Source organism: Charadrius vociferus, unplaced genomic scaffold (assembly GCF_000708025.1).
Source record: "Charadrius vociferus isolate BGI_N301 unplaced genomic scaffold, ASM70802v2 scaffold218, whole genome shotgun sequence".
Taxonomy (NCBI): Eukaryota; Metazoa; Chordata; class Aves; order Charadriiformes; family Charadriidae; genus Charadrius; species Charadrius vociferus.
In genome coordinates this window covers 2,071,776-2,095,889 of record NW_009650084.1, presented here as the reverse complement: position 1 = coordinate 2,095,889, position 24,114 = coordinate 2,071,776, and the positions used below count along the sequence as shown (strand labels likewise).

Genomic DNA, 24,114 nt, shown 5'->3' with positions numbered 1-24,114 from the left:
TATCTTTTGCAACATTAGCAGCAAAGGAAGCTACCCAGCAAACCCACACAGCCTGTCTACATGGTATGGCCTTCACTGGTCTTCTACATTTAATTAGAATTTAGTATTTAGCTCCCATGGGGCCTGACAAGGTACAGACCTTGAAATCTGTCTCTCTGTTAGCATGTGGCTGAGCACACACACATAAAGTGCTTCTTAAAATAAAGCGGTAAGTTCTCTCTCTGAATTTGAAATAGTGTCTTCCAAGGTATTCTTAGGTGAAAAGATGCAAAGAGCAAGGAATGAAACCCAAATTTACACATTTTTTTAAAACCCTTGCTTTATGAACACAGTATAAATCTTGTCACGCTAAAATCATGTACCTAAAATTTTACCATCGGGACAGACATGTGCAAACTTAGCTGTTAACCACAAAAAATCCTTTAGGAATCAGTTTATAGCCATGTATGCAAAAATGGCACTGCATATTATAACTACGAGTTGCTTCGATTTATTTGCAGAAGCACAAGAAAGCATATGCAGCGAGCTCTGCAAATACTAAAGAGATCCCCAAATCAAACGTGACAACAAATTTAAGTCCCTGTTTGTGTTAGTATGATGGTAACAGCGCACACGCCTCCGGGCACTACATCACCAAATTAAATCTGCTAAGGATAGGGCCCGGATGCGGTCGCTGGAGCGCAGGCAAGCGGTGACATGCATGCCGGGAACGGCTTGTCTCAGGTAAGATTTGGCTTTTGTTAATGGCCTCGTTCGTCTCCAGAAGGCACTGAGGAGTTTTGCTGGTCTGGCCAACAATTCGCAAAAAATCTGGTCGGTTTTCCTATCAGAGCTACTCACAATTTGAATACACTGTGGGTATCTTGTATGTAGATAGTGAACCACATAAAGCCTATTTAAACACTGATTTCTCTGTAGTCTGTTGTGTCTTGCTTAAAAATGTTTGAAGGAGAGTGTAATTTCCATGAATATCAGACAACCGTTATTTTTAACCTATTTTTGGAGTTCAAGGCTGATACAAACTTCAAACACAGAATATCCAGTACGTGTTTCTGTGGTTCAGTGAAGGACGACTTACTGGGCTCTTCGCATTTGCTTCCACATAACGACAAAATCAAGAAATCCCACACTGCACTGAGAAAGATTATGGAGAAATGTAATTTAACAACTATTAAAGACGCGCTCAAATTGCCAATAAATTATGTCTAAACAAAATATTCAGATACAACGTAATATGTTTATTTTTATTAAATTCCAATTTGTAAAGGTCCCTTTTTAAACAAAACAAGAACAAAAACCCCAACACAATTCAGAGGGCTTATCTCATTTACCATAGTTTCCCCCACTCTTCACTTACCATAACACAAAGCAGCAACTTATATTATTAGTGCTCATATAGTGCACTTATATGAATTTTGATTTGTGTATTAAGCTTCAAATACAATGTATTTTCCGTGAGCATAGCCCGAAGAGTACACAACATTACATTTCCAAAGCATATGTTTAAAAAAAGGACAATAAATGTATCTCCAAGACAGTCAAACTCAAATATTTTGACTTGGCAAATTCTATAACAAGTAACAGCAATTTTAAACCGCGTACAAAGCAGAACAGTGCCAACATGCCTCCGGTCTGTGAGCTATGGTAAAATATCAAGCGTACGTATAAAGGAGAGAAGCCAAAGAAACCCGCCACAAATTCAGAGCCAACCTGAGGCACACCTGACCACCGCGACCGAGCAAAGGCAGCCCACTCCCCCACTCTATAATGCAAAAGAGCCCGACAACAACGAAAAGCACTTCTACGCTACGGAAAGTGAAACGGTCACTTCTTCCAATTTTGTCTCTGCGTTTTCAAACAACTTGTTCAACAAATTTAAAGAGGAACACCTAATTATACCAAACAAACGTACAAACTATAAAGTCAGAGAAGCTCCAGAAGATTGCCACTTTCAACCTTGCATAGTGAGAGCTGGCATTGATATTGCTACCATAGCTTCAGCAGAAGATACGGAAAAGAAAAATCTTTACTTCTAAGTGATGCACGTATGTAACATTTTCTTCACAAAATTCAGTTAAACATTGTTTTAGTAAAAGGGAAAACAGCTCTAAAAAGGGAAAGATAGTGTTCACAAGCCTAGAAATAAAAAAAATACAAAACCAGAACATTCCATAATAAAAAAAGAGAAAATAATGAACATTCCATTGTAACAGCACCTATTTTATCACTAAGTAAGCCCCATACATGCAACAAACTACAACTATTGTATAAGGCTGTCAAATTAAAGGTTTACTTTTCATATAAACAAAGTGTAAAAATAGCAATAAGTTGCAATCTTCAAATTTAATGCTATGTGAGGATTCTGTCCCCCCAGCTTCATTTGGTAGCAATTTCAATATGCGTTTGATATAAAGGTCGTTCATCTAGGAACCGTGATACAAATACATTGTGCCTAGGACAGTATTTTCGTAGCTCTGTTCAGCCTTGACAGAATTGGAATGCTCAACCACACTACTAAGTTCGGGGATGCTTTCAGCAGTATCCCCAAAACCATGATAGTGTCCATAGTGCAAAGTATCTCCAGGGTCTTCCACCCACGAGGGCCGGTTAGAGACACAGCTGCTCGGGCTCCCGTTCAGATGTAGAGATCCACACATATCGGTGGAATTATTCATGGCTTTTTCTGGTTCCTCAGTGCCGTTACTGGTATGAATTCGATGCCTACTGGGAGAAGTTACTCCAGGAATTATTCCGTTAGGTGTTAACGATAAACACTCCTCACGCCTGGCATCCATCCCACTGAACTGTTGTGCGGCGGTGAAATCCAAATGTCCATTGATGGCGCATCCATTTGTCAGTGCATTCAATATGGAGCTACTGCTATTCATATCTGCATTAAGAAATACACCTGTCACCAACAATTAAGAATAAATCACAATACATCAAAATGTCTCCACTATACTCCACTTATTTAAAAAATGTTTCCGTACACAGCTTTGAAAATAAATCTACCCTTTCTTTATTTAGAACAATATAGGTAGTTCAATGTAATGACAGCCGACCAGTAGGCTTGTAGCACGGATTCTCACGTTGAAAATGAAACTTTCTATCTATATTTAATGTGTAGATATGCCTATATTAATCTTTGCAAAGACAACGCGAACTTCGCAGAATTTTTTCATTTAACTGTATGAAATAAGTGTAGCAGACAACACTCTGGGCAGTGTTTAGAAAAGTGGAATAAAAGGCATCTTTCCACCTTAACTGCAATGCCCTCTTGGGATGAAAGATTATGTCCATGCAAGAATTAAGTCTCTGTGAGAGGGTGAAGGGTTGGGTTTTTTTTTTGTTTTTTCAGCTGTAATTTACCCATCGCTCCATTTTTTTCTTTTTAGTGTTAACTCTCACAGTACAGCATACACTGAAATAGGTCAAATAAATGTTATGTTGGGGCACTAATATAAAATGTTTGAAAGCTCCTTGATTCAGAAAGTACTTCAATTTATCTAGCAGCTTGCTAAATAACATACTAAGCAGGTTTGTATTTAACGGTAAGTTTATAATAACATCTGTACAATCCACATGCAATATGCCATACAACAGCAACAGCAGAGTGCACAGAAGACTAAAAAAGATTCGCAGGAGGAAACAAAATTCTAAAAATGTGCACGCAAAACCCGCTTACAACCGTTTTAAAGCAATTTCTCCTTTGAATTTAGTAATTAGTATAATATTTTTTATTTCCATAAACAGAATTTATCAGTATGTCGGAAACGTACTTTTTTGCAGTGGTACTCAAAGTACTAGCACAAAAAATGGGTGATATGTTCTGCCTTAAAAATGCCTACTGGTAAAAGGCATCTAAAATTTACATCTATATTGGTAAAGATGAGCAAGGCAAACGTAGAAACTACAGACCTAGATGGAGACATTTAAAGATTTTACATTCCGTTATTATCCTCGGATACACACACATATGTTTATGTATACATGAGTGCATAAACCTATGTGCAAAACAGGATCGCGTTTACTCTGCATTTCCAATTCAAGCGAGTGAGTCTGGTGGAAACTTCCCACATATGTAAAACACTGGGTTCCTGTTTAAGTGACACATAATGAGTACCACTGTTTGACAAGGCAGAATCTCAAGTTTTGGTTCTCTATCAGCTCTTCGCATGGATACTATTTGATATACGGATTACAACGCTGATACTTCACATACAGCAATACATAATGCCAAGAAATGTGTTCGATTTGTAACGCACTGTATGTACTAACTGGAGTTTCCTGTTTAGTCCCTACATGAGTTAAAGTAACCACACCAGCTGAACTCACTAAGCACAAATTCTTATTGAAAGTGGAAAAAAATTCCCAAACCCAGCAAGACATCAAAGCTAGTACTTCAGTGATGAAAACGCACAGAAGGGATTTCAAATAGTGTTTATTAACTGAAAAGTGCAAAATTTTAACTGTTTAAAAATAAATCCTTATAGGCTGGCTTTGCCAAATCAAAGTTAATAAAAGTGGCACCACTGTTCATTAATATCCAAAGTAGGTAATGAATACTTCTAGTGATAATTATAGAATGTTATTATTTGTTAAAAATTAGCACCTGTAGTAATAGAGTACATTTATGAAAGACAATCATTTTTCCATAAATAAGAACACTTAGTAATTATCACTGGAATATATCATAGTCTACTTTTAAAGTACTGATTATTATATATGTGCATATATATTTATTCCTAATATATTAAAATATCTTTTAATTATCATTCCCTTTGGTGAATCTGATCTGCGGTACAAAGCATAAACATATTTAACCCAGAACAAATTAAAGTAAGAAATTAATTTCTAAATGTAATAATGCACTATCATAACGACTCCATGCCTTTACCTACAAAGTGCACGGAAAAAGCTGACCCAAGACAGTTTTAATCGAAAGTCTATACACATCCTGGGGTTACCAAAACCATCTTGATTAAGCAGCCCTTAGAAAACTTAAGAGCATTAATATTCACTAATACTAGTAAGATTCTGACTGTTTCATGAAGATCGGTACAAAACAGAAAAACTGTTTTCCAAGGTACGTTAGTTTCAAATACTAGTTTAAGACCTGTGATGTCCACTTTTTTATTTACATAAAAAATCCCATAGCAGGATCCTGCACTTATATCACAGCGTCTGAACAAATTCTGAACACATGGTACATTTCTAGACTACTCTTTATAGTATTTGTTAAACTATTTTGAATATAGTTTAGTCATAACATACATTATTTTCAAAGCTATATAAGCACTAGGATATGTTTCCCTAGCAAGTCTTATTAGCAATTATATCTATTTAATGGAAATGAAATTAGTAATTTAAATTATTTCTGAATTTCCTTTAACCTGAAATTTTAGCAACTAAAAGCAAGGCACGACGTAATACAAGCCTCAGGTTAAAAGTGAAACAGCCATTATGGATTTCTATCTGAAATAGTAATAAACTACTAATAAACCTTCTCTTTCACCATTACAATATATTGCATGAAACAGCTAATTTTAGATACCTACTAAACCCCCAATATAATGGGTATTACAGCAATACAACAGTTTTCAAGACTAGACAACAATGTGCAAAAATAAAAGACTAAGTTTTATACTTCACTTAAAAATAAAATGCATATTGATTCTTGCAACGACAAGGCGTTTGCATTGCAGAAACAGTGTATATTTCAATTTCTTTTGGTCCAACAGAAGTACTCTCCTGTTGTTTGGTGTCTTCAACCATTTGAATGTTGTTGTAGTTAACAGGAAACTGTCCACTCCCACCTGATACAACAGCAAACTCTCTATCAACGTGCATATTGTCAGCATCATCCTCAACTCCTCCATTCATCATTGGTATTAAGCCATCAAAGCTGTAAGCTGATAAAAAAAAGGTCACGTTCAGTCATTGGTGAACACTTGAAAACTCAGCCAACAAACAGATGAGTACTTCGATTATTAAAGCAAAAGCTTTTTACAAAGAAACGTAAATTTTTCGCATCTGAAAGCTTCTGACATGTTTGAGATCCCAAATGCAGAAAAAGTAAATGCTAAGTACTTGCACATTCATTTTAATCCCTCAAAACTGCGAATTACCAGTGTACCTATCAGACTTCACACCTACGTATCGATGTGTTATATGCATCTATGAGTCTGAGGTACCAGTAGATTGAATGAAGAGCAATTGAAGTTAATCACGTTTTGGCTTTACTGTTAGGGCGCCTGACCGATAAAAAGCAGTCTCTACCTCACGCTTGCCTCCTGTCAGTCTGGACTGCTCCCTCTTTCACTCCCAAGGGCCAGTTCCCAGTAACCCACCCCCCACTCACCACCTCAGACTGTTCCAGGGATCCCCTCAAGAGCTGAATAAGCAGATATCCCCGCCGAGGAAAGCCGGCAAGTAGTCAGATTTTTGTGGGAAATGCTTTAATAAGCAAGCTGGGCTTGACTTCACTACCTTTTATACCCACCACCCAAAGCACTGCTCCGGTACCATCCCAGCAGACCCTGCACTGCTCTCACACTAACACACCTTTCTATATACACTGCACGCACTCCAAATATTATGTTATAAAGGGCTACTTTAGTAGACTGCAAGTCAGCTCTCACTACCGTGAGCACAACAGAAACAACTTGTTTTTAAAGAACATCAAGCAATAGCTGAAGTGTTTCAGGGCCAAAGAGCTCACACAGGGCTTAAAGGAGACCAGGGCCCTGGGATCAGTGGGCTGCAAATTACCCTAAAGCAGGAAGGGAAAAGCATTTTTTCCTAGTCACCTAGAGGAATACAGAAGTGCAGTTTCACTTTGGCCAGTTCAAGGGTACACCCAGCAACGCCCCCATCCCCACCTCCCAGAGAACACCTAAAAGCAGCCACGCTGAGGCTGCTGACTATGCTATGGTCAGTCACCAGTTGTGTACAGCACATCAGTAGTGTGTGCAGCACGTACAGCACAGTGCAAAAGCCAACTGGCCGAGGGCCACGAAGCAGAGGGGTAAGGTGAGGACTGCCACCAACGCAGCCCTGTGAACAGCTGGCCTGACGTCCATCGTCATCAAATTTGGCCGTGCGCACCACCCTCTACCAACCAGCCCAGGAAGCAGGGGGAAATTTCTAGAACCGATTTCAGAAAAATGAACATAAAATCCAGCTCTAAGTTTTTAAGTCAAAGTTAAAACCTATTGGGTGTATATTCTGAAAGTGGTCACCGAATTATTATTAAGTTCAGCTTCAGTCTTTGGAACTCATTTTTGCATTACATTTGAGTAATTGGTTTGTATCACAGTGTATCATGTACCAGTGTTGCCTAATTTTTAGGCTGAAGGTTTTTTTAATACTGTGCACCCAATAGCACATACACGTGTGTGCATATAAACAAAATTACATGTAACCCCTACCCACTGCCCAGTTTAGCCATTCCAGGACAAAGGGCAAAGCACAGCTTGAGTATTTTTCTTCTTCCAACTCTATTGCTTACAGGCTTTTGCAAGGGGTCCATACTGTGCCTGGTCACAAGTAGGTTTTTTCAAAGCAGTGATTGTTCTAGTTTGGGGTACGGCCATCAACACCTGACTTCCCTGCAAATACAGGTTACCTGCACGCTCTCTGAACATCTGGAATCTCCTATGCAAATAGTCTTTAAAGGAAAACAGATGCAGTGTGGTTTCGGTAAGGGCAAAATTACCACAAAATTGGGCTTGTTTTGTAAGACGGTTAACTCAGTACAAGGATGTACTGATGACTTCTCATTACTCAGGTCTGTTGTTTACAAAGCTTCTCAAGAACAGTGATTCATTCTCACTCCAATAGACTTTTTACATTGGCATGATAGATATTACTGATGCTGAGGACAGACACATCAGATTAGAAACTTCAGCTTCTGCAGTTACGATGCGTCTCCTAATTACTCTACAAACCTTCAAGCAAACCCAGCAAAGCTTTTGGCTTTATTAGCAAAGGTCTTAAAATGTCATACTGGTAAACATTTAAAAAATTGCCTACTCTGATTCTCTAACATCTCTGTAATTACTTAGGAGATCTTGTTCACTTAAATGTATTGTCTATTTGTCTGCTCGATCTAACTTACCCACTGGACCAACTGTTCATACTGAAAGGTAATGCAGATAATGCTATTTCATTATGACATATAGAATAAAAATAGCTAGCCCAATGCCACTCCCACAGATCGTGGGGAAATGCTACCTATTGACTAGATTGGAGCCATTTTCTGAAACTAAAACACATTGCTGATTATGAACATTCAGAAGGAATAGGTCTTCAAAAAAAAGACACCCGTCTATCTTTGACTTCAAGCAGCACCTCCTGGTAATAGAACATGAATGCATTGAAGACATCTTTCCATAACTGTTATGGGCATCTGTTTACCATGTAAGTCTTCTCATTCTATGTAGCTACTTAAGGACGCTATTCCTGAAAAGCAGTCTTGCATTCAATTGCATAGGCACTCTTCTCCATCATGAAATTATTTATAGTTTAGACCAACTACATGAAGTAACATATCCCATTTATGATTGGCTATGCAGTACCCCATTAAGGCCTCTGATCCTGGTACAGTTGAAACAGTGTCTGGATGGCAAGTACTAAAGCAAATACTACAGAGTGTCAATATTGATGTAATTTATGTTGTCAGTGTCTTATTTTGAAATGTAGTTTTAGTTTTAATTCCCCTCTTGCTATCTGTAATTAAGCCCAGTTTGAGCCCATTTTATTTGGCTCACCGAAAGTCACATCTGTTAGAACAATATAAACTTTAACTGAATAAAGTGTCTTCAATGAAGACGTACAAAGTCCCTTTCCTGATGCTAGACATAGGAAAGAGAAACAAGATTTGACTGCAGAACGCTGCATTCTTTTTAATAAGACTTTAATGAATGAGCAACAGAAAGGAAGCGGAGGGTATTCTCTATCGTGATATTAAAAGTTTTTGTAAGATGTAAAAAAAGATTTCTTCATATACCCACCAAAAAAATGTATCTTCGAGGTTGTACTATCGCATCATTGCTGGCAGAGGAAGCAGCAGCATCCTCAGTGTGCAAGGCTGAACAGGAATCTTAAGGACCATTCTAGTCTTACATCCTCCTGTAAGACACCAGTTCCCCTTGGAACATGATCCTGGAAACTTAAGGTATGTTAACCTAATGTCAGAGACATAATCCCTCTGAATTTGAGAAATCTTTTTGCATTCTGTTTCCTTCATACATGTTATCTAGCAAACAGTTCTTTGAATTGTGAATGAAACCTGAAGTGGAAAATTACCATCAGAATATCTGGGCATCTTTGTAACGCAACATCATTTGGCTCTCCTGAAGTAGAAGAAATTGAGGAAGGAGTAGAAGCTAACTTCAGCTCCTACTCTTCCACATATTATTGTTGGCATCACGTAACTTTAGCACTCTCTGGAAACAGAAATTTCTGAAAACGCCAAGATGATGACAGGGAGAATTGGGATCTTGTAGCATGGAATAATTGTATTCATCTGCTTCTTGTATTAATATGTAATTTAGAGCTGTACATGAGTTTGTCAATAATAGTCAACATCCACTCTGAAAGGCTTTAAAATGTTTATTTTCCTTTCTCAGCAACAGTATCACCCCATCCCTTTTACCTCTGGGGTCTCACCTTCCGTTCTAGCCTTCTTTACTCCAGCAGACTCCGTATCTTCAAAGGATCTCTTTCGACTTGTCCCACCACTGAATGGATTGGGACCTGCATTCTGATGAACCCCATTTAAGGTGCCATTGCTATAGAAACGATTCAGGTGACAGTTCTGGAGGTTCAAGAGAAACTGGGCACATTCTTGGAAGCCCTGGGTATGTGCAAGGTCTGCTGCTGTCAGGCCACTGGCATTTCTCAAGCTGTACAATGCAAAGAAACTGAATTACACTCATTCATCAAGCTAGCTTGCTGCTGCTGCTGCCCTTACTGACTATCTATCTGTTGGTGATGAGAGAAAACATACATTTAGCAAATTTCCATTAAGAAATTAGTTATCAAACTTAGTTTTATAACTAACTTAACTTTTCGCACATATATCTGGCTTCTAAGCAAAATTTGGGAGACAATACACTTTTAAATAAAATCAATATACTATGTGCCTTAAAAAAAAAATCTTCCTATTTAAACTTCTCAAAATGCTTTATTCTAAAATAGTCTGAAGTATCTGATCTTTACATAAACTTCAGACTAATTTAAGCCTTAAATTTTACCATCTTCTGCAGTTTATTCTGCAATCTACTGCTTTAACTTGAGCAAAAGATCAAATACTCAAAACAAACTTAACATGACTTGGCAATTGTCCATGGCATTCTGGCTTCTAAGGTAACAACATCATCACTATTCTGCCTAACAATAAAATATATACATATACAGAAAAAGATAGATAAAGACGCTATACTTAGGTATGCTTTGCTTATACTTTTTTTTCTGGTTTGTTTCTCATTTCAAAGTGTGTGACATCATAAGTGCTGGGACTTGCTTTGTTATTTGAACCAAGACTTTTCCATGCACTACACAATGGCACTAGATTTTGGATATTCTAATGCATCGAGGAGATTATAAATGAAATCAGGTGGGACATGTAGAGACGTAGAGGTTTAATTTGGAAGACTGCTGTACCACTTGCATTTATACAAACATACAGCATGTCTGTGCTTAGAAATACAGGCTAACTTCATAAGGAAATGCATAACACTGGAGACAAGGGCCACAAATGACAAAACTAGATTGTGAAGCCAAAGATGCCAATAAATCTTTCCTAAGCCTTTCCAGACGGATCTAACTAGTCAGAAAATTGAATTTTTGTTTCTTGGCTTCAGCAGTTTAGACAAGTCCATTACTTAAAAATCCAGAAACAGACCAGCCAAGAGAATAAGAATTCAGAAGATTAACAGACTTGATTCTGTTGAAACTCATATGAAGTAGAAAACAACTCACTTCAAATCATGTGAAGAGAACAAAGAACAAAGCCGAGATCTGCTTCCTAGATCATTGCAACTTATTTGCTGTAAAAAGGAGACTAAAAAAAAAGTCTTTAGAAACTATTACAGCAAGACTAATTCCATAAATGGATACTGCTGGATTGCACAAAATTTGGAAGAGCAAGTCAAAATACTAAAGAATCAGAAAAACCATTGGGCTAGACCACGGTAATTTCATTCCATGCTACAGTATTCTAAGTCACCATTTACTTGGACTACTAGTGAAAACCCAGAGAAAAGCAGCCAAGAGTTTTCTAGAAAGGAAGACTTTAAAAGAATGAAAAACCTAGTCAGTCAAAAGAAATGAAACCTCAAGGTAGAAGCATTACTTTTGAATACCTAAAAGATACCCACAAAGAGAATAATCCATTCTGTGCATCCAGTGCAGGCAGTATATGAATAGGATTAACACGAACAAAGGATATTTGAAGTTAGGCATTAAGAGAAAGTTTCAGAGTACAAAGGCTGCTGAATCTTATTTTAAGGGCAGATTATCATTTCAGAAATTCTGCAAAATACTCAGTCCTTTCCCATACTAAACTAGATGGCCTGCTGAGGTACCCCTGCTAACCAACATTCAATGCTCTTTTAGTAGTTCTAATTTACTTGTATAGCATACAGACATAACACATTGCAACTACAACTTAAGAAACAGAAATGTCAACATATCCATCTTGGTCAAAAAGAATAGCTCAGTTCTCTGAAATCCATTTTAAATCCGCGATCCGCGGAAGGACAGTAAAGGAAATCTAAGCAAGAGCAAACTAAAGTTATGCAAAGATAAAAATGATGAAAACAATATGATGTTGACTGACCATCTAAGTTAATAAAACTTCAAAGAGCAAGTAATTCTATTACTTAGCAAACATTACTGAACTGTAACTCTGCCTTAAAAAAATGGACTGTGAGACAGCCGACAGTTAAGTCACCATTTCCCAAAGGAATGTCAATATAAGTTGCCAGAGGCATTTGGAGATATACAAACTAAGATGCAAGTGTGTAAGGTTACATAACCGAACTCTGGGAAAGAAAAGTTACAGTTCCCAGAAATTAAATAAATGAACTTCAAGTTAGTGTTTGTCAGATTTTAAAATGTAATGACCTTTGATATTTTTAGATCTGTCCCTTTCCCACCTCTTCCTGAACAGCTTACTCTTAACAAGTAGACAAAGATGTACTTGTTCCACAGGAGTATTTTGGAAGCACTACATAGGTTTTCAAGGGACTCAAGCACATTGGATAGAACATTCTTGCTTCTGAGAGTTTAGAAACGTCTCTTAAAAACCTGAGTCTGAATTTAGCCTATCAATTTCAAGACAACTTCCTGTGTTCAGAAGTTAATAATGAAAAAAGGAAGAGGAAAAAAAAGTTCAATCAAATAAAAGATTACAGGATCTAGATGACTCTAGCCACTGGCTGGCCATCTGCTGTGAAAGAGAACACAACTGCTAAGTTCGCTTCACTCTGTCTCAGTGGGAACACTAATATGAGTATCTTTTCTATATCCAGTTGTCAACTTCCACTAATTTAATTGAAGCCTGAATATTCTGGGACTTCCAAATCCTTTCAAGTTTCAGTTAAACTGGCTTGCATTCCAATATTAATGGGAAGGGGAAAAGGAGAAGTTGACGAAATTGGCAGAAACTCTGAAGTCTCACTTTATCAAAAACAGCCCAGAAAGAAAAAAAAGACCTACTTCTTTAGTTGATTTTTCTAGCCTTCTCTAGGAGGAAAAAACCTGTCAGTGGGAACACAAAAAGCAGCAAGAACTAGCTGTACTATACTAGCTCATTGTAACAAAATGCAAGTAATCCAAGGAAAAAAAAAAAAGGCTAACTCAATTAGCTACATGCACTAAGTAGGAAAAAAAATGCTCTTAACGAGTATCAGAGTTCTACCAGACTGATATAGCTGTAAGTATTTCCAAAATACGTAGAAATACTGCCATCACTGTAAGGGTTCTCGGTGCATAACAGAAAAATACAGTTTTATATAGTCCTTCTAGAAACCCTGAAGTGGAGTTTTTGAATGAATTAAAAAGCTAGGACATCTACTAGACCACTCCTCAAAAGTGCTGATCTGGACTTGGAGAGGAACAGCAGCAGTTAAAAGGAACTGGGCATACACCTGTTACTAAATCTACAGCGTATGGTCTACCTCAAATGCTGCCAATGTTTGTAAATGAAGCAGCTACCTCAGCTTACTCCATGACCTATGAACATAAGAGACATTATTGTAAGCAGACTCCATTATAGGAATGAAAATAGAAATGGTTCACTGCCCCAACTACACGAAAGACTAAGAGAGGTTCAGTCTCTTATGCGTAATCCCTATGTCAGTCCTTAGTTATGAACTGCAATTATATGTGAACTGACTATCAAGTGAAAAGTAGGAGTAGTAATAGCCAAATGAATTGTCAGTTAAGTAGACTATGAGTGACACAGACTGCGTGGTTAAAAAAAATAAATCAACAAGCAGGAAACTCAAAGAGGTAATCGCTATAAAATTTTCAACCACTTCAGTTGTTAGCAATCTCCCTTGAAAGGTATTTCTCTTCATTTCTCACAGCTGCCTACAGAAAGAAAAAGGGTTTGACTAGGTAAAGAATACTGTAACTGAAAAGAACTTCAAGACCCAGACTGTGGAAGAAAAGCAGTGACCAAAAGAAACTTAAACCGTCGGAAAATGTGGATGGAAATACCTCAAAATTTCACATCTCAAAAAAAAAAAAAAAAAAAAAATCTTCTTTTCCACCCATCCTCTGTTTTTTTCGAAGTTAAAAATCCCTTCAGTCCTAGTTTTGATCTTTTTACCCTAAACACCTTGAAATAGTGTAAAGCTGCGAACTCCAGAACATGCTGTTTGATATTAAATCTTCGGGCAAGCTGCCCTTTTGTTACTGCTAATCATACTGCAAATACGACAGCTCTATTTCTGTAACTGCATTACTCAGAATTTAAAAATGAGTAAGGAAATTTCCTGCAGGTTTGGTGGGTGGGTTCGAGTTTTTTTGTTTGTTTGGGATTTTGCGCACTCCCCCCCCCAACAGATGATGAACTTGAGGACAAGCTTTATATTTCTTTTCAGGGTTTTTGTCTAAGCTAGGCTACCTAGCTGAAACAAGACTAGGCAAATAATAACCTACAGAGATCGCTGTTTTTCAAAGATGATCTTATGAAGGAAGAAGCTACCAGTAAGGAAGGTGTGGAAGGATGGAAGAAAGTCGTATTATAGAAAAGAAAGTCAGGCTAAGCCTTGAAAAGTTACATGCATTTTATGATTAGTCAGTCTTTTATTAAACAGCAATCCTTGACTTGGTGCAGTATTTTCTAAAGGTTGGCCTAGTTACTGTCAAAACAGACAGTTGTGCTCCAAAAATTTAATTCCCTCTCCAATAAAAAGAAAAAGTCAAAAACTGAAGACATCTCTGAAGGAGTTCAGTCCAGCTACAGGAACAGGTGGAAAAACTGAAGAAAGGACACTGAAAACTAAAGCTCTGGAAATATCATTCCGTTTTTGGCACCTACACTCCAGACAGGAACATACATGACGGCATGAAATGACGAACAGGAGAAAAATTCCTCACTTAACCTTACCCAGGACTAAATGCAGTTTCGGGAAGTGGTCAGAAAGTCAATTCACTCTATGCTTAGAAAACGCACGCCTTGCATCATTTCCAAATTAATTCAAGTATTTAAAAAATGAGTGAGTCCTGTTAAGATTATTTCGCTTGGCAGTATTTTTTTTTGCTTTACAGTTTATTCTTCTTTCCATGTAATTCTTATTAGACGAACAAATTAGAACTATGAAGCATAATATTATTTACCCTCAGCCTTCTTGCAGGCTAAAATCCAGATGCTGGGAATGATAAAGACATACTGTTTTCCTCAAAGTACAGAAGTATGAGATGCTAACTCCAAAGCAAAAGAAGACAAATAAATTGGAAAGATACATTTTCATACTTTCTAAATAGAAAAAATCCATGAGAAAAGCTGAGAAAAGTCTGGATACAGATGAGTAGAAGCAGGTGATCTTGAAGTTCCTTTACAGATTACGTTCAACACTTGAATTGTTCTGTAGTGACAGGCATTTTATAAATAAACTCAAAATGTGCACTCTTAATATACTAGGAGTTAAAACTCTGACTTTTGTATATACATATATTCACACACCTTTTACAGTGCTTAAAACAACACTCAGAACACATTTTTCTTCTTCCATCAAGTGATGTCCATGGACAGTCTTCAAAACTGGCTAATCTTGGAAAGAAGAGGACTTTTTTTTTTTTTTTTTTAAAATCTGTTTTTCTCCCTTTGGTTGACATCATCAGAACTCCCAGTTTAAAGGCCCAGTTCATCTGAGAGTCCTGGTATCAAATTAAAGCAGCTATTAAGAGAACACTGATGAAGCATATGTTTACATTTCCTTCTTCCGAAATGCTTTTAAAGATGCTGGCTGTGAGTGTAATTCAATTGTTGTTAAAAAAAAAAAAAAAAAAAAGACAGATAAATATGTTACCTGACCAAACAGGACTGGTATACAGCAACATGAAGTTAACTTTCAGTTTAGCTTTGGTTTAGGGGGATGTTTTTATTATTTCAGTCTAACCACAATTTGTTTTGAGAAGTTCACTACAGGAAGAAAACAATCTGAGGCAAGCTCTCAAAAAGCATTCAAGACACTTCCACTATGAGTAAGTTATAGAAAGTAAAAAGGCCAAAACAAGTAAAACTCAGAATTGTTTAAATTTAGCTACCTTGGTGTAAGAAGATTTACTTCAAGGTAATTTACAAAATTTACTCTTAGAAGGATCTGTAGAAAGAAAAGATAGGCCTGTGCTTCTCACACTGAATTATAAATTATACTGAATTTACTTAGAAAGAACTTAATTCTAAGTTGTTTCAGTTGTTCACATTTTTTATAATTATTGGAGGAAAAAAGCAAGTACATTCCTATGTGTCTTCAATATAGAAATACATTATATAGAAATTATACAGAAATACACTGCCTTCCACTTATAATGTCACATACCTTGGAAAACAAAACAAATGTTTGCTACAAAAAGTCAACAGTAAATCTTTTTGAAAAAAACATTCATATATGTAAAAAAATCCCCTACACGTTTAATTTTAAATAGTGATTACATCACCTACAGCTTACTGTGTTTTTGTTAATGCCATGCGACAATCTAAGAAAATAAAACCACAGTTTTCGTATATCAATGTAATATCTGTTAAAAAATACTGATCTCAACTTATCTATTGTTAGTTTACAAATAAAAATGTAGATAATTGTAAATTAGGGTAAGCAAAGCATGCAAATCTATAGATTCTATATCTGAATTCCTAGATTAGCATTAAAACCAATCACCGCAACAAATACCTCAACAGTATGCCTTGTGTGCAGAAAGGAAGCGATACTGAACATTCAATGCCACAACTGTAAGGTTTTCGGAGAAGCACCTGTGGCAGTTTCAGCAGTTTCTATATGGAATGCTCCCCCTTTCTAGGATTACTTGAAAAAATCAAGTCAATTCGAATTACGTAGCTGTAAAACATTGACATGTGTAGTTTTTACAGTTTCAGAATCTTCTGTTTGATTTAAACGGGCAATGGTGCATAAACAGGAAACTTATATCATAAGGGATCACATATTTGCAGGCAACATTACGATTAAAAGTTACATTAACACACATAAAGTGCTGTAGCACATTATTCAATATGTAAGCCATTACCATGTGACCACCTTAACAACAAGATACTAAGCCTTTTATGCCTTTAAAGCATTATTACTTTCATCCTGAAACCAATTTGTCAGTTCTTCATTGAAATTTATATAGAATGGATTAAAATTACCGGTCAACTCATGGCTTCAATTACTTTAAATTTAGTAGGCTGTATCTCAAAAGAATTAGTAACTATTCCTATACGAAAATTAGCAGATACAAGGATTAAAACAAAACAAAAGAAAGAGAAAAAAAAGATCAGAACACTAAAAAGCCCACAGTGAGAAAGAAAACGTTTCCTATATAAACATCAGTATACTAGTCTAAAATTTCTAAAGCAAAATGATTTTAAATACTAAACTTTAAGTGTTTTAACCCTTTGGTGTCCAAATACAAAATTTGTGAAATAGTTTCAAACATGGGTTTTTTTCAGATACCAAGAGAAAAAAATATTCTTAACTAAACAGATGCGTGTCACTGCTGGGGATAGCTGTAAAAATTCAGGCTAGAATTACATACTGGGCATCTACAAAAGCACAAGTTGGTGCCAAGTTTTTATTTCACAACAAAACATGTGGCAGCTGAAATTATTTTACACTTTTAAAAACAATAGTAGAGTTTCTCAGAATATCCTCCAAAATCATAACAAGGTGAATATACTGGAAAGAACGAAGCTCTTCTTTGTGAAGCCACTTTTTTTTCCACATCAAAATCAAGGTTCACTATGAATTATGCAGCTATAATCAGCTCCTAGATACTTCAACTCTCAAGTAAGCAAATGCTGGCAGAAGGAAGAATTCGTTAACCATGGTGGGCAACATTAGAATTACTACAAGCATGACCATCAGGTGGTGATTTACTGCTGTATCTGCATTCCAATTTACATGCTTTAAGAAAGACACTGAACAGTGGACTTCGATTTTCATTACCTCTTGTAAAAATTATTCACATTTCCAAGTAAACTTTTGACTGAACAATATAGGCCTATCTGACTTTGCCTGCTATACTTTATAATTCATATCCAATTACATAAGAAGTGATTCCTAAACACAACTCACAAAAGGAGGGTAAGAAAGACTGTTGTAACTCTTAAAGCAAGTCTGATTGCAATACAGCATAACAAAAAAGACCTCCTCTATTAAAATGAAAATAAGTATTTCCTAATCACTAGCAAAAATGAATTCCAAATAAGCACCTTTTTAGTACTGGAGCCACTTTAAGTTCAAAGACAGTAAGAGTTACTTAGCCAGTCAACTTTATGAAAATGAGAACTATCGTTGCTCCTGCTACCATGTTTCTAGAAACAGACCAGGAATTGCAGATAAAGTTGCTTACAACAAGGAATGCATTACGGAAGACTAGTAAGGAAAGGTTCAGTGCAAACTCTGACTTAAAAAGATCAACAGCCTTGCAACGCAGATTCTGCCAAGATGCCTCTAGTAGCAAATAAAATCACATCATTCTCCTCAACATACCAACTGAAAACCAATGATAGCCTAGAATTAGAAAAATTAAGAAAAAAAGCTTGTCTCAAATGTGCCAAGCACAGAAGAAAGTTCAAGAGACTTAGTACAAAAACCACGGACAGTAAAAGCTCAAGAATAAAACTAAAGAAAACATGTAAATGAATTTTAAAGTATTTTTGTGCCAAAAGGGGGAAAAAAAAAAATCAAGAACGAAAGGACTAAACGTATTAGATGGAATAATTATTTTTCGGTAATAGGCATGGAGAGGGAGACTATCAAACAATTTTATTTTTTGTGACAAAAATAACTTGATGCTTTTACTTGACAGAAGATCTTTCACATTAAGAAACCGCTGAAGTGCATAAAACCACTTTAAGTGATCTACACAAAAAGAGTTTTTTCAACTTAGATTTTCCTCCATTTAAATGAAAATTTATCTACCACGTGTGGGCAACATCAAGCAAAAGAGAAAGAAGGAAACAGAAGGTGAAACAGAAGAGTAGCATTTTCCCTAAGTTACACCTGCCAAAGCTCTTCCAGGGTTTGTTAAGCCTCCTTACAATAAGATATAGCTTGTAACCTATAGCACATGACATTAGAAAACTTTTCTGACCAACCTAAACACGTTCTGGGCCACGCCACAATGGCCTACTGTTTTTTGTCCAGGTTCAAAGGTACTAGTTGAACTATGATCAACTTTTCAGTAAATACACAAACTAGAATAGCAAACTGAATCCAAATCAACACAATCAAAGTTAGAGTCAACATGCTGCAATTCACAATTCTCCATCACATATCCTGTCAAAAAGTATCTGCAGATCAAGCACTGCACCCATACAGACCATCATCACCATCAATGTCTGGGCTAACCATAAGAACTAACCAGACTATTGTATGTGGGAATATACTGCACCCTTGCTTCTTCCACCGTATCTAATGTCTGCTCTGGCCAAGTTCCACTTCATAACACTTGGGTTTCTCCACCTGCCTTAACCACCCCCAGGTTTCTGTTGCCAGTAACAGCTTATCTTACAGAAAAAAATAACCTATCTGAAGGGAAGCTGCACATTGATTATTAGCACAGTATCATATGTGAAGGCAAATCACCCCTAACAAAAAATCCAGACACTCCTGCCAGAAATCTGTGCTATCCTCATGTAAATCTTGGTAACACTTCCATGTTCTTCATCCAGCTCTTTTGGACTGAAGAAAAGCCAAGAAACCAGTGCTACAAATCACGAAGCCTTCTCACTAACGAATAAGCTTTCCTATCAAGCTGACCCATATCCTGTGAACTTTCTTTATGTTCCAGAAAGGTCATGTAATATCACAAAATTTTTCAGAGTTGGAAGGGACCTCTAGAGATCATCTGGTCCAACTCCCCTGCTAAAGCAGGATTGCCCAGAGCACATTACTCAGGACTGCATCCAGGCGGGTTTTGAAGATATCCAGAGAAGGAGACTCCACAACCTCCCTGGGCAGCCTGTGCCAGTGCTCTGTCACCCGAACTGTAAAGAAGTTTTTCCGTGTGTTGGAACGGAACTTCCTATGTTCCAACTTGTGCCCATTGCCCCTCGTCCTGTCCCTGGGAACCACCGAGAAGAGTCTGGCTCCATCCTCCTTCAACCCTCCCTTTAGATATTTGTAAGCAATAATAACGTCTCCCCTCAGCCTTCTCTTCTCCAGGCTAAAGAGTCCCAGCTCTCTTAGCCTTTCCTCATAAGGGAGATGCTCCAATCCCTCAGTCATCTTGGTTGCCCTTTGCTGGACTCTCTCCAGCAGTTCCGTGTCCCTCTTGAACTGGGGAGTCCAAAACTGGACACGGTATTCCAGTTGTGGCCTCACCAGTGCCGAGCAGAGCGGGAGAATGACCTCCCTCGACCTACTGGACACACTCTTCCCTATGCAGCCCAGGATTCCATTGGCCTTTTTGGCGGCACGCAATATGATTGCTTTAATAAAAGACTTAACTTTATTCATAAAAAGTACAACCTCTCAAACTCTTTTCTATTTCTGAACTGATGTCAGTAACTACCGTTGTTGTTCTGTCCCCACTAAAAATAATCCCCTCTCAAACTGAACAGGAACTCAGTGGTTAAGAGTTTGCCTCAGCTTCCTGCAATTATTCAGAACAGCTGTAAACGAAAGCTACCCTTTTCCATCCTGGGTTACTGTAAGACTGAGCCTCTCTTCCACTTTTTGATTTGTCAGTTATCCATGCAGGTATGTCCTGCTCCAGTATTTCCATATCTTTGAGGCTAAATCCAAATTACTGCCTTACTTCATGGTCACAATCTCCTACAAACCACGTTAAGTTCTTCTACAATGATGGCAATCAAGTGTGAAACCAAACACGGGAGAAATTAGCAAGCTTTACTTGTAATTATTTTGCAGGAGAATTAGAGTTTCACCACTGCAATGTACAAACCACTTTGACTTTGCCTCTCCATGAGTATCTACATAAGGTGAGAAAAGAAGAATTAATTCCAACACCTGTAGCCTCCATGCCACAGAACATTCACTACAAGAATACTACAGTGACGGCCCTTAAAATGCTTGTTATAAACACTGAAAGAAGAACAGCCACGTTTTTTTCCTCAACTATACTGCACTGTCTAATAATGCAAGAACAGTAGTTAATCCAGCAGTTTAACTGCTATCTAGAGAGCAGACCATCAGGTTTGCAAAAAGAATTGTGTGTGAAGTGGTTTCAGTTTGAAAAGTATCAAACAGATTATACAAATATTAATATACTAATTAACAGATAAGAACCACTCTGTTGAAAAAGCACCTAAGTCCTATTCCTAAACAAATAATTAGTAAGAACCTGAAGCATTATTCTGAAGATGAGGTTAATGACCATAGAGTAGGATGTTGATTCCTCTACACTGAATCAATGAAGCAGTACAGCTCCTAAAGTAGAAAGACGAAGTCGTAATGGCACTTCACAAGCATGGTAACACCAGAAATGGGCTGCAGCTCAATACTAAAAGCTTGGTAGTTAAACTAGCTAGCTTAAGAAAAACAAGCAAATGTTAAAAACCTGCAAGCATCTGCTAAGATTTTAAGAAATCGGGAACAAATCCAGAAACTAATGGAGGAGATCTCTGAACCCTGAGACCCTTCAAGAGAACAGGCCATGTAAGTCTTCCCTGCAGACTAAAAAGGAACTGAGGATTTATGACACAGAGGAATGGCTGATTTCTGTGTTATCATCATGAAATCTACACATCATTCTTGTTCTGTCTCTTCACTAAAGGTGACAATCTCAGAAAGTCAAGAAGTCTCAAAAGCACAAATAAGAAGAACAAAAGCTGAGATATGACAGGACTGGTGATAATTAAAATGTGAAACAGATTTCAAACAGAAATGTATTACAAGAGTTTCACAAAAGGCTAACCAGCGGCACTGAAAAAATTCACATTGGACAGATTTCTGTGATGGAGGATGGAGAGCAGCTGTGAAGAAGAAAAAAGAAATTAATTATGCTTTTTTTTAACAACACAATGCAGTTCATGACATAAATTTACAAAGAAGAATTAAAATTAAGCCACTGTCAAAGAACGGGAATACAATTTTTGCTGAAAAACTAGAGATGGGACATTTCTGGCATTACAGGAGTGAATTTACACACTAAAATGAATTCAAGACAGCTTTAATGAGAAAGTGGTTGAAGTGTCTGCCTAGACTAGATCAACATCACGATACGAATCTGTCATCTGGTAGAAGCAGATGTACTGGTAGACTTATCACAGCATGTCAGTTATTCTCCCCAAACTTGGAGACCAGAGTATAAGAAACCAGAAAGGAAAGTATCTCTTTGGCGGTCTTGCAGCATCCCATCACAGTATACAAACTAATTTTCCCCAAAACCTTAAGATTCCTGGCAGGCAAACAGAAAGCTTTCCTGTGCTACTATTCAAGCATCTTGACCAACAGAAGTACAAGCAAGTACTTCTGTGCAATTGGATGGATGCTTATCAAGCCACATCCCATCCCACAAGTTACACCTCTCTTTATCCCAGGATAATACAGCGTTTGAAACTTCTCTCCTAGCTTTAAATCAAGTCACCAAGTAATACACAACTGTTCAAATGACAGTCGCAGAAGAATTTTTATTCAGAAGTGGACACAAAGCACAGGTGAATTGCATGAAAACAGACATGAAATGGAAAAAGTAAGTTCAAATCAGTATAATTAACAGCTGCATCTGCTTTTTTTTTTTTTTTGATTCAGCAGTGTCCTGTGTTTATAGCTGAATTTTTTATTTATGTATATGCTGTGATGCAATCTATGTAACTGTATTAACACCCAGCATTTCAAAATTAGTGTAAAAGAGCAAAACAAAACATGGCACCAAGAAGGCTTTTCCTCCCTAAAGAGCTGTGGACACTTGTTTGTCACCATGATAAATAATACACAATTAACCATACATAAATCGCATAATTATGCTTTTTAGTGAAAATCCAGCAGTTATTATGGATACTTTAAAAGGTACTATCCACATTAAAAAGTCAGTTACACAGCAAACCTTTTCACTCATATGAGGACATTGTGACCACCTGCTTCCCCCTCTTCAAGGGTCCATGAATACCATAGTTAGTGGAGCAACCATTTTTATGGCTGTAGGACATACTGTGCACAGAATATGCTTCAGCTAAAATGAGAAGGTAAATACCACAAAAAAATCAAAATATTTTCACTAGGGTACAATTATTATTTTTTAATATTACTAAAAATTTACACAGGAATAGAGACCCAAATTCTCTCTCATCAATTAGGAAAACAATGCAACAACTTCATGAAATTTAGAGACTGCAACATACTGTTATTTCTCTGTAAAAGCAATACACTAAGAAGCCTAAAATAAAGTAAACTAGATCAATTCAAGTGAAGCAATTTTATTCAAACTAAAATTCTTACTTTCATCCTTCCTGGACTATTGTTAATATTCTTTGGCTGTCGGTATAACCAAAGGAGTGAATAAAGTAGAAATATGGTAAATACTTATACCAAAGATTACACTAGTCCAAGTTACTTAATTTTAACAGCAGTATTTCAATAATCACTCATTAATAGAAAACACATTTCTCGCAATATTACACTACTGATTACTAGTGTTCGTGTAATAATGAAATCTTAACGTCCCTGTTCTACTTTTGATAAAAAACTCACGATGGTGCAATACTTGATGTATACTATAAATACCATGTATAAGCAGTGTACTTGACTATTTGTAGTTACAAGGGATATATTCTCTGCATCTTCAGGTAACTAGATTTTGAAACCCTAACTGTATGAAAAAGTGAAAAAAAAAATGAATTAGAAGATCTAACCTCCATAAAAAGAAGGCCATATTCCCAATCAGTACAGATCAGCACTTAGTTATAGTTAGTGCTTAGTTCTGTATTTAATAAAATTCTTGCCTTGGCCCTATGTAGTAAATTATAATTTCAGTTAATACATACAAATTAGAATTCAAATATATTGATAAAATCCCTCTCCTTTTCTTCTAACCGAAGCCATAAAATAAAGAAGTCAACACTTTCAGAGCATCTACATTTTCAAGATGTTACAAAAATTGGGAAATCAACATAACCATTAGAGATATAGGGCCAGTTTTGAAACCCAGATAACCCAAAATTAATCCATATCAAAAGCATATACGTGGATTTGGCCCAGTTTAACATACTGAGCCTAGAAACTGGATTCTATGGAAAAAAATCCTCACACCATTCAGTTAATAGCTACCTCTCTCAGGTGACAGGGCCAAGTCCTGATCCTCTAAATGACTAAACATGGGTTGCTCCACCAGCCTATTGCATTTGCATCCCTGATTTTACCATTTCCTGGACAGGATCTGATATTTAATTACCTACAGAACTTGCAACAA

The 24,114-nt window shown here is 36.9% G+C and overlaps 1 protein-coding gene across 1 annotated transcript in view; it reads right to left on the bottom strand.

The window, feature by feature from the left end:
- Positions 1 to 1,217: 1,217 nt before the first annotated feature.
- Positions 1,218 to 24,114, bottom strand: part of ANKRD10 (ankyrin repeat domain 10) — a 32,816-nt gene continuing 9,919 nt past the window's right edge. The window contains exons 3-5 of the mRNA XM_009892135.1: positions 9,673 to 9,908; positions 5,817 to 5,912; positions 1,218 to 2,890 (exon numbers count right to left, since the gene is read on the bottom strand). Of these exons, the coding sequence (XP_009890437.1) occupies positions 2,424 to 2,890; positions 5,817 to 5,912; positions 9,673 to 9,908 (799 nt within the window). The 3' untranslated portion in view covers positions 1,218 to 2,423. The remainder of the gene's footprint in view (positions 2,891 to 5,816; positions 5,913 to 9,672; positions 9,909 to 24,114) is intronic.